A 10,979-nucleotide genomic window follows, 5' to 3' on the forward strand; every position below is an offset into this window, starting at 1 on the left:
GTCATTTACCATATCCTCCTCCCAGAAGACAATTCTTACAATTTATCTTCTGAAATTCTGTATAAACGTTAAATTGTATTTCGGGACCAATTCTGTCCACGTAGTCTATTACAGTAAATACGTGTAGGTAGCGTGTAACGTACTGATTCTTCAGCCATAAAAAAATATAGGCCCCCACGTCTTCACAGCACTTATTACAAATGCCATTTCAACAGGTTTCATCTGGCCCTTTCAATCCGCTTCACTTCCACAAAGCAAGAACTGTCAATACTTCACATATCAGATGCTCGTTCCTTTATACCCTCATCTTCGGAAACCATTTCAACAGTCCCACATAACATTGGTTTTCTGACTTGCGAAATTTTATAGTTTATACCTTCTCATACGTCACGTCGCACATTCTGCCTGACATGAGATTACATTCCATTCACTATTGTCTATTTTTCGATGACTACTTCAACACTAGTGTCATCTTATGACGAGCAGGTGTATAAAAATACAGTAGACGTATTAGGGGACTATTTCTGGTACAGCAAATCATGGGATATTGATTCCGAACGAATGTTAAAATACTGCCTTCCTAAACAGCTGCAGTAAGACCAACATCAAGTTGATTCTGATGACTAAATTTTAGCCTGGAAAATTATCTTTGACCATTCTGAATGTGACTGCGTTATCTTCTGCGATGTTGCGTCGTGTAGTCTCGTAAAAATTACCAGCTTTTCAGAGGTGCTCTGACTGCCTCCATCAGGGCGATCACCATGATGATGGAGGAAGAAAGCACCTCCGAAACATAAAAGATAACGCTGGCAGACCCTGAAATTTCGCTATCCTGCCAGCCTGGCGAAGGTAACTGTATGAATCCACTTCTTTTTTTATTGGAGCACCCCAATTTACCTCTAACGACGATAAGAAGACAGTAACGTAGAGATTTAATGTGGGCCCCAAACCACGGCGGAGGTACTGAATACCCCAGATTCACAAATCACTGCTTTCGGAAGGGGTGAGGATACGGAAAAACTGCCCGATCTGGAACTCGCAACTTTCTGCAGTATCCCACCCCCTTACAGTGATTTATGGATTCTCTGTGCGTTCACCCCCTCTAGATTACTTATAATTTTAAACGAAACTGGTTAGCAAACTTTAAAACAGAAATATTGTATTGTCCCTACTGAATTGGCTATGTTCCTCAGCCAAACGCAAGACAAACATAATGTACCCCAGCCGTTACGTTAATATATTCCGGGGCAAATAATCTGACGCAGTAAGGCAAGTTAATAACCTCCGTCATTATACCTGCCTTGTGCTTTAACCCACATAAACCTTCCCATAATTAGTACGACCGCTATTGTTTTGAGTCACGCACCCTCCACACTGCACTACTCGTACATTCATATGAAACCGAAATAAGGAACCTTCATGTTTTAAGTTCCGGACCGACTACACTGACATGTTTTCAAAACATTCTTCCAGAGTATAAACCTGAGATGTATACGTTAAGATTCGATAACTCCGCCTACGTCTCACTAGGTGTATTTACGTGTTTCTTACGATTGTCAAAATAAACCGAGTTTCCTCGCATCCCCGCAGGACAGAACCAGATACAACGCACGCAGGATTGAATTCAGTAATTTGTTCTCCTTTCAGCAAAATGGTGGTCTTGCTCATAATATATGAGCATTAAAGGCAAAATAAAATTACTTCATTCCTATCATGTTCTTCTGTCATACATGGAATCTTAGGAATTTGAGAGAGAGAGAGAGAGAGAGAGAGAGAGAGAGAGAGAGAGAGAGTAATACAAGGCAATATGAAATGCATCCCAAGGTTTGCATCACTGCTATATTAGTAATTGTTAACATAAAACCGTAACCCCAGTTGTCCAGCTCGTAGCTAGTCACTATACTGACTGAGCTATCCCGGCTCATAAATAGAGGACAGTTAATTCTTTATTATTTATGAGAAAATGTGACATCTATCTCTCTCTTTCTATCTCCCTAAGAACAAATTAACATTTCAATTATAATTCTTGTTATTCCATATTACAGATCTTCTTAATTAATAAATCCTATTTTTCAAAAAATTGCTTGCACAAACCACTAACGCAGCTTTTTTCTTTTAAAGAGCTTACCATTTTCCTCCATAAATATGTAATGCCAAAGATAAGGTTACATGAAGATGGCTGTCTTCTGGGTTGTAGTACCATGCAGTCTGGTACAAGTTTCAGTTTATATAAAGTGTAAAAAATGCATATTACCATGCTTTTGTTGCTACTTTCATGGCAAATACATCAAACAAAATCCATATGTCCAATTTTTAAACAATGGGTACTAACGATACCAATTAGCATGCAACAGCACTCATGATCACAGTTGGGTTACTTTGTTGGGCTAAAAAAATCCTTGTCAATAAAAAAAATTGTAAGACACAAAGTCAGAACTGCTCAGAGCAATTTATTTTGAAGCGTCTATTTATGTTTCAAAACTGACATTTTTTGTGGAAAGAGAACATCAAAAATTCTGGGGAAAACAAAATATTTGTTTGGAATCCAGAGTTGTTTTTGTCATGCTAAAACGTGTTACTAATCTTGAATGTCACATTCTGTGTTTAAATTTAACGAGCCACAACTTTCTGCTTTGGATATAGACCAACCAAATACTACAAACAGAATTCAGCTGAGGCCAACCAACAATTTGAGACAAATGGATGAAAAGTTGCTTACATTATTACAAAATATGAAATAATTACATTATCGTTGTTTCACATCTTCAGCATAATATTATCAAGGACTTGTGAAGATCAGACCGATTATCTCTGAGGACTATGAAGAGGTTCTACAGAAATTATTCACATCAAAGTTTTGATACCCTTACCATTCTGTGTAACTGACATACCCAACTCTATTTATATTCACAATAAGAGAGTAAAGAACAAGTAAATATATGCTAACTGGGTCCATATGTTTACACATATCAAAAAGCTTGCATAGCAGTGATCACAAATTAGCCGGTACTAATGTAAATTCATTAATGGCATAAATTATACATGTAAGCTAAGTAACTCATACGCCACTGACTTATGCTGCAAAATGATTATGACAAATACTACCCACACACATAAAACCACCCTACATGAGGGTAACTACTGAAATCCGATAAGCGTGACAATTTAGTAGTATTTCTCGGTCAATGCCATTTCAACATAAGACATCAGTGACATTGAAATATCGCTTTCTTAATGAAATGCTGCATGTGCAATTAGGGAAGATGTTCCTGTGACAATATAATTAGCCTCGATGTGACATGCAATAGAGGACCACATTACATACAAGCGGAATGAACACAATATTAATGTTATACGTTTACCTTTAAAATGAAAACAGCTCCATACGCTTTGATTCCGCCTGCAGGTGACCTCTGTTGATGTACGAATGTTCTATAAACGTGTTTCAATAACGTTGATGATCAATCAAGCGTTCCCACTCCCATACCAAAACAACACTACCATCCAACTGAACTCTTTACGCGTTGTTCCACGGAAATCACTAAGAGTACTTGTGACCTTGGTATATAAGCTGTAACGGCTATCAAAGACAGTTCATTTATATTAATAGATAAATAATTTAAAATACTCCATACATATGTGTTGACTTACTAGATAAATGATGTTCTGTAATACTTTTAAAATAAATGTATATTTGACTTATATATCTCTCTATCAGTGAATCCAACCAAACCACATACATCCATCACTAAATTATAACGCAACTTGAACATTCGTTGCAAGCGATGAATTGGTGCTCCTGATGGCTAGTTTAGTAGTCATGGCAACAGACAAAAGTACATAAATGGAGTAGAAGTGTGTTTACTACCTTCTCTGACTTTTCTTCTTGTGTGATGTATGAAATGTCAATTATATATTTCTGAATTTACTGAAAACTGAATTTTACATAAATAAGTTTGAATAAATGTATATTCAATAAAACTCTTATTCATATGAACATTCAAGTGAATTCCTAAATAGTATAATTTCCAGTTTATAAAAGTGCTTGGAATAAAGCAAGAAAACAACTTTGCAACTTTAAGAATGTCACTTGCTGCAATATCTTGGAACTGTTGGAAGTCATTTCCACGCGTCCCCATCAGGCGAGATTTCTTACATCTGAACTCTAAACCTGAACACAAATTTGATGTGATTGTTGTTGGTGGCGGTCATGCAGGAACAGAAGCCTGTAGTGCTGCAGCCCGAATGGGTTGTCATACTCTGCTCATAACTCACAAGAAAGAAACAGTAGGTGAGTCTGCACCGTTAAGTAGCCCCATTTTGAATTTCAATGAAATGATGGACTCTTATTCTGGAAAGGGCCATATTTTGTTTCCTGTGTGAATGATTTGTTGAACAATTATAAGCAGAAAACTGTAAAATCTGGACCATCCTATTGTCTCACCTTCTTAACCTCTTAGCAGCCCTTTCTTCCTCAGTGCTCCATCCACATGACTACCTAAAACTATAATGCTACCAAACTGGATAAATGTAATCAGTTTGGAGAGTGCAGACTTTCTCCAAGATGAACAGAAGTAATCCAAAGTTTCAGAATGGCCCACCATTCAAAAGTATTGAATTGAAAACAGTTGTATTTGACAAGCAAAAATGTACATAAAAGTAAATGTGCCATACTATCAGAATTATTGCACCATAACCTAAAATTATTTAAAACACATATGTATTATTGGTGATGCTAAGAAACTGGATATTGACAGAGGTAAGGAGAAAGAAAGAAAGTAAGTGCAAGAAGCTAAAACATACAAATGCAAACCATCCACACCACTGACTTTGTTGATTGAGTTGTATTATTTAATATTATATCCTATCCTTAAAAATTTGAGAATGTGAGTTCTTTAATCATATTATTATTGTCTAAAATAGATTAAAATTAAATAACCTAACCTAACACAACCAAAGACCAAAGTGAGGACCCAAATGTAATGAAAATATTAATTATTTACATGTCATATACATTGATTATGCTGTCTCTTGATAGGAATGTCCAATTGTTACATCTCACATGAACACCTGCTACATGTTCCCAATTACGTGTACCTATAATTGCTCTGTCATGATTGTTATAGGTGAAATGTCATGTAATCCTTCATTTGGTGGTATAGGAAAAGGCCAGCTCATGAGAGAAGTGGATGCACTTGATGGAATATGTGGCCGAATGTGTGACTTATCAGGAATTCAGTATAAGGTGAGATATAGTGGATAGGATAGAACTGCAGTACTGAGAGCCGAGATGAGTGCTGCATCACGTATGAAGGACAAAGTTTGTGCCATGTGCCAGCTGGTCATACCTGTGACACACCCACATTAATGATGAATGGTACTTGGATAAAAACCTTTCTAGTGCTAATTTAACTGTCAAAATCAAACTTCCATGATTATAAACTTCAGATAATAGGTTATATAGCATCAAGTAAGATGAAGATAAGATAAGATGCAGAAGGACTGAGAAAAACATGTGAAGACTGATGTTATCTCCCAGCAATCTTTACTTACCATAAGGGTTCAAAGATAAAGAAACAGATTTAGTATATCAAAAGTATTGTAAATACAAACTTTTTAATGATGAAACAATTATTTAGTTTTGTTGTTATCCTTTAGGTTCTAAACAAGAGAAAAGGACCAGCTGTTTGGGGACCACGTGCACAGATTGACAGACTTTTGTATAAGCAACATGTACAGCAGGAGTTATTCAGAAATACTCAAAACTTGGAAGTGATGGTTGCATCTGTAGAGGATCTGATTGTGGAGGAGGCAATGTGTGTTCAGAGTGACCAGACTATCAGGCAGTGCAGTGGGGTTGTGTTAAGTAAGGAACCTTCCACAGCTTAATATGCTTGTATAACACATCATTTGTGTAAAGCTATAAAAATGAGTGAAAGGTGTTCTTAATTTTCTGATGCATATTTTGAAATACCTATTCTGGGGTGTTGTGCCATGCTGTCTGGCAGAAACTGACCCAACATTTTAGAGGTGCTTGCTTACTTCCTTCATCATCAAGAGTTCTGACTTTTACCAGTCTACACGGCACAATACTCCAGAACACAACCATCTTTGAGGTTATGTTCAACAAATTTAACATAATAGTTTCCCCACCCCAAGATAATTATTTCTAAGGGTTTATCTGTAACATTTAAAATTTTGAGCAATACCTATGTTTCATTATACTAGCCTCCCTGCTACTATATATCCATTTTATGCATACATTTGTAACATTTTTAAAACTGAAATGTGTTATTCGTTTTCATACCGCCATGTTTTCTGTGAAATGATTTTTCAGGTGATGGTACCAAAGTTGGTGGTAAAACTGTCATACTTACTACAGGGACATTTCTGAAGGGTCAAATAAATATTGGTTTAGATGTTCGACCTGCTGGACGGATAGGGGATGCCCCAGCCATTGGATTAGCTAACACGTTAGAAAGCTTGAACTTCCGAATGGGACGACTCAAGACAGGTACATAACAAAGCAGACTTTGAGAGCTGAAGAGAGAGAGAGAAGGTATATGCATTTTGTAGCACAACATTTCTTAAGGCTCTCAACTTAAACTTTGACAGTGGAATAACAGTTACAAATAGGGTTCAACAAACCTATTGATCCTGCTCTTCCTTGTTGACTGAAACATCAAGACTCAGTGAAAAAAATGTTTATTTCATGAATTTTCTCTTATTTTATTTCTCCACATATATATTGAATATTAAGTCTGTAACATATAAGAGACAGTATTCTGTTCGTCTTGTGTGTTACATGATAGTAAGGAGCCTGCTACAGAGCACAAAAAACTTTGTGGCTAGGCTTGGTTTCTCTCCTGTAGGGAACATTTTGGATGAATAGCATTTTTTCTGTCTGGTGAACTGAGTCAACATTTCTTGACCTCTTTTTATAAATATAACAAGAAGTGAAACAACCCGCAAGTGTTATTCAATAATTTGTTCCTCTTATATAACTTCTTAGTTTTCATTAGTATAGCTGACGGAGATGCAACACATGTACCACTTCCACAGCTTCCCCATCTCCCAAAGAATGTGTCACTTGTATTTTCTAGGTACACCACCTCGGCTAGATGGTCGCAACATTGACTACAGTGTCTGTGTCGTCCAAGAAGGTGATGATCCACCCATTCCATTTTCATTCATGAATGATGAAGTCTGGATTAAGGTAAAAGTTATATCCTTTTAATTTATTTACTAAATTTGTGATTTTTTCACATGCAGTGAATATTAATTATAAATGGATAGCATACTTTAATAGCAGCTATGTTGAACTTAGGCAGTGAAGCTGATATGTGTTAGTTAATTCCTAATAATATGAAATTGGGTTTATAATTGTCAAGTTCAGGGGCTAATAATACAAAATAATGAACATAGGAGCAATGCCATGGTCTTGGCCCAGTCATTTCCACTCGGTTTCATTTATGGGATATCCGATGAACTTGTCACTTTCATGCTCAGAAACACATAAGTTTTCGTGTAATGTGCCGATTGTGTTTTTTCAAATTTAACCAAAATTGAAATTTGTCAGCAAATTTTAATAAAATTCCCCAGTATCAAATTCCATGAAAATCCATTCAGCCATTCTCAAGTTGTGATGCTAGCTGTAAGTCTGAATGCGACATGCCTGATGTAGAGGCCTTTAACTGGCGCTGTAATTCTGGTTGGGATAGGTCTTAACATGTGATATTTCATTTTGTTTTGTGGAATATGGGATATGATGCTTTTAAAACATAATTGGTGTCTTAAAATGTTTTTCGCTGTTTTTAGGCAGAAGATCAGCTGAAGTGTCACCTCACATTTTCAAATTCATCTGTTCGGAAACTCATCTTAGATAATCTTCATCTGAACAGACATGTTACAGAAGGGATTACAGGTCCCAGGTACTGCCCATCCATTGAGTCTAAAGCACTGAGGTATGTGCAGACAGGATTATAAATATATCGGCTCTCTCCATGTTACAGTTCTGAATTCTACCCATAATGTATATTTCCATGACATTACTCTATACAGATGGTACATTTTGTTTCTACTCAGGTTTGGAGATAAGGATCATCAGATCTGGTTAGAACCAGAAGGCTTTACAAGTGATGTAGTTTATCCCAATGGCCTGTCATGTACTCTTCCAGAGGAATTACAAGTTGAAATGATCAGACAGATTAAAGGTTTAGAGAACACTACAGTTCTTAGGCCAGGTTATGGAGTGGAATATGATTACGTGGATCCACGGGAACTGAATCCCACGTTGGAGACACAGCGAATCGGCTGCCTGTTCTTTGCAGGGCAAATCAATGGCACTACAGGATATGAAGAGGCAGCAGCTCAAGGGATTGTAGCTGGAATTAATGCTGCTGCAAAGGTAACAGGTGTTAAGCATCAGAAGTAATTTCTAAGATGACGCTTCATCTTGTTTATTTTATCTGTAACCGCAGAAAACGTCAGTCAGTATAATCGGTCTTTAGACCAACATTTGAGCCGTGACCTCCGAAACATGTACCAGAAGTCATGACCACTGAGCCGTGTTTCAGATCTTTATATTGACAAGTTAAATATTTAATTAATGTCACTCTCGTCAGGTACAAGGCAAACCAGAATTTCATATTGGACGAACAGAAGGCTACATAGGCGTTCTTATCGATGATCTGACCACGCAAGGAACAAATGAACCATACAGAATGTTTACAAGTAGAGCAGAATTTAGGCTTTTTCTGAGACCCGATAATGCAGATCTTCGACTCACTGGTAAAGGTACGTAAGTATGTTGACCTAATAATCTGTAAAGCTATGGATTCAGTAATGATACTATTTTTTTTAAACTATTCAAAGACTAAAGCTAATTGGAATTAGCTGCTTGATGTGGTGAAAAAAGGGAATATAAATGCGAACATACTGATTAAAATCTGTTATGATTTGCTCAAAATTATTGCACACATACATGAAAAGAACACCAATTAACTTTGCGTCTTCAACAAAGAATCTTAATCAAGCGGCAATGCAATGACATTAAACATTATACATTTTCCAGGTTTTGAAATAGGCTGTGTATCTTCAGAGAGATACCATAAGATGTGCAAAATGGAAAGGAATATTGCAGATGGAATTCAACTCCTGAAATCTATTGTTAAACCTGCGACACACTGGAGAGAGTTGCTGCGCATGCCTACGTCAAAAGCGACACTATTAAAAAGGTATGTCACAGTTACTTACAATGATTTTGCTGTCTCTCTTATAAGGAAACACTGTAACTTATGTAAGAATAGGAGCATATGTTTTCTCAGGACCTCCTAACCTTATTCAGAATGGATGAGGTTCACTAGTGGTATCCATGTAAAAATTAGTATATCCCAGCTGGTAAGTTTATCTAATGGGCAGGATGGACCCCCACTGCATGAGTGATGCTACCATGTGCTTAAACTTTCCAAGCTATTTCCAGATATATTAAAAGCATGTTTGCCGACTATTTAGTTTACGTTATAGAAAGGTTCTGATAATTGGATCTAGCTTTCAGGAGGAAGGAATACATAGCTAGTGTTTATTACTTGATTCATAAATAAACTTGATGATGTTGACATATTTTTATCAATTTATCTTCAAATCTGTCTTCTGAATTTGGTTGAAAAATATGTTAGTTTTGCCTCATCTAAGATATTGCTACCTCAGCCCCCAAGTATTATTCTAAAGGATGTTGAACACTATTTAAGTGTTACTTACAATTTGTTTGTTAGTGCATTTGAAATGCTGACAATCAACCACGATGAAATTACGGTGGAAAAACTGACTGAGGCACTTCCTGATGTATTCACTGAGCTGGCAGATGACAGAAATCTGAACCATCGCTTGAAAGTTGAGGCACTGTATGAGGCAGCATTAGTTGAGCAGCAGGAAGAGATGACAGAAGTGAAGCGAGACGAGGCTCTCAGAATACCGAGCCACATCGACTACACAGTGTAAGATGTGCTTGTGTTACCTTACTAATCCGATGGCTCTGATACTTATGTATGTACATATTCATGATTAATGCCCTTTTTCACTGTTTAGGAAATCCTTGTGTTTGTCTTTTGAAGAACAAGAGAAACTCGCAGCTGTTCGTCCACAAACAGTAAGTTGTACTTACACTTCATCCAGATACTATTATGTTTATAGTAAGTGATATGAATGGAAATTTTACAGAAATTTCTTAAAATTATTCAAAATACTCTACATTTTAGTACACATTTTATGCAAAATACATTATGTAATTGTTTATTAATTTCTTGTAATAAAATACTGTACAAATGAAGACTAATATTTCACAACCCGGAAAACCACAAGCAAGAACCTAGGCTCTCGCCCGTAACAAAGTGAATACTCTGTTGATGTGATGAATACTGGATATCCTTTATGGTTTGGAGTCTACTTTAAATTTTAAGTCCCTAGAAGTAGCAGAATATGCCGTATGTATGCTTCTGCTTAAGAAATACAGTAATATTTGCAGTAGTCCTTGAAGTTCCCCAGAAAATCACTATCCTCAAACCACTAACAGTACAGAGAATAAAACACAGCATCACTCATGTGCTTTTATACTTTTTTTTTCAGATAGCAGCTGCAAGTCGTATTCCAGGTGTGACACCCTCGACTCTGCTGAGACTGCTGCGGCATGTCAAGTACCAGCAAGTTCGAGAAACAGCGGTGTAGTCAGTTTTGCACTTGAACTAATTTATGCAAATGGCAACACTACATGTTAATATAAAATAATAAGCCATGATGTTCAAAGACAAAAAAATGAATTTGGTTAATAAACAATGATAAGTACTGTTATCATATATAATGAAACCAAACATCATAGTTGAGTGATTATAACTCCTGCTTCTTATTCATTAGGCATTAGGTTCCTGTCTTTTGTGGCTTTCTTCAATTCATCAAAGCAAATTATATTTAAATCCTTCCACAGC

At 36.5% G+C, this 10,979-nt stretch overlaps 2 protein-coding genes across 5 annotated transcripts in view; one reads left to right on the forward strand and one right to left on the reverse strand.

Annotated features, from left to right (window-relative positions):
• Positions 1-3,530, reverse strand: part of LOC110828048 (protein-tyrosine sulfotransferase) — a 62,636-nt gene extending 59,106 nt beyond the window's left edge. For all 4 annotated transcript variants that reach the window (XM_022060344.2, XM_087349072.1, XM_022060346.2 and 1 more), the window contains exon 1: positions 3,363-3,530. The gene's annotated coding sequence lies outside the window, so the exon portion shown is untranslated. The remainder of the gene's footprint in view (positions 1-3,362) is intronic.
• A 301-nt stretch (positions 3,531-3,831) lies between these two features.
• Positions 3,832-10,845, forward strand: LOC110828045 (5-taurinomethyluridine-[tRNA] synthase subunit MTO1, mitochondrial). The gene is made up of 12 exons (XM_022060338.2): positions 3,832-4,291; positions 5,127-5,245; positions 5,659-5,866; positions 6,338-6,514; positions 7,104-7,216; positions 7,819-7,964; positions 8,086-8,407; positions 8,625-8,796; positions 9,074-9,236; positions 9,774-9,995; positions 10,087-10,147; positions 10,624-10,845. The coding sequence occupies exons 1-12, from the start codon at positions 4,084-4,086 to the stop codon at positions 10,720-10,722; spliced, it is 2,010 nt and encodes a 669-aa protein (XP_021916030.1). The 5' UTR covers positions 3,832-4,083; the 3' UTR covers positions 10,723-10,845.
• The last annotated feature ends 134 nt before the right edge of the window (positions 10,846-10,979 follow it).

The sequence above is a fragment of the Zootermopsis nevadensis genome, unplaced genomic scaffold, assembly GCF_977971745.1.
Source record: "Zootermopsis nevadensis isolate Lab colony 2312 unplaced genomic scaffold, Znev_1.0 Znev_ptg000015l, whole genome shotgun sequence".
In the NCBI taxonomy this organism is placed as follows: domain Eukaryota; kingdom Metazoa; phylum Arthropoda; class Insecta; order Blattodea; family Termopsidae; genus Zootermopsis; species Zootermopsis nevadensis.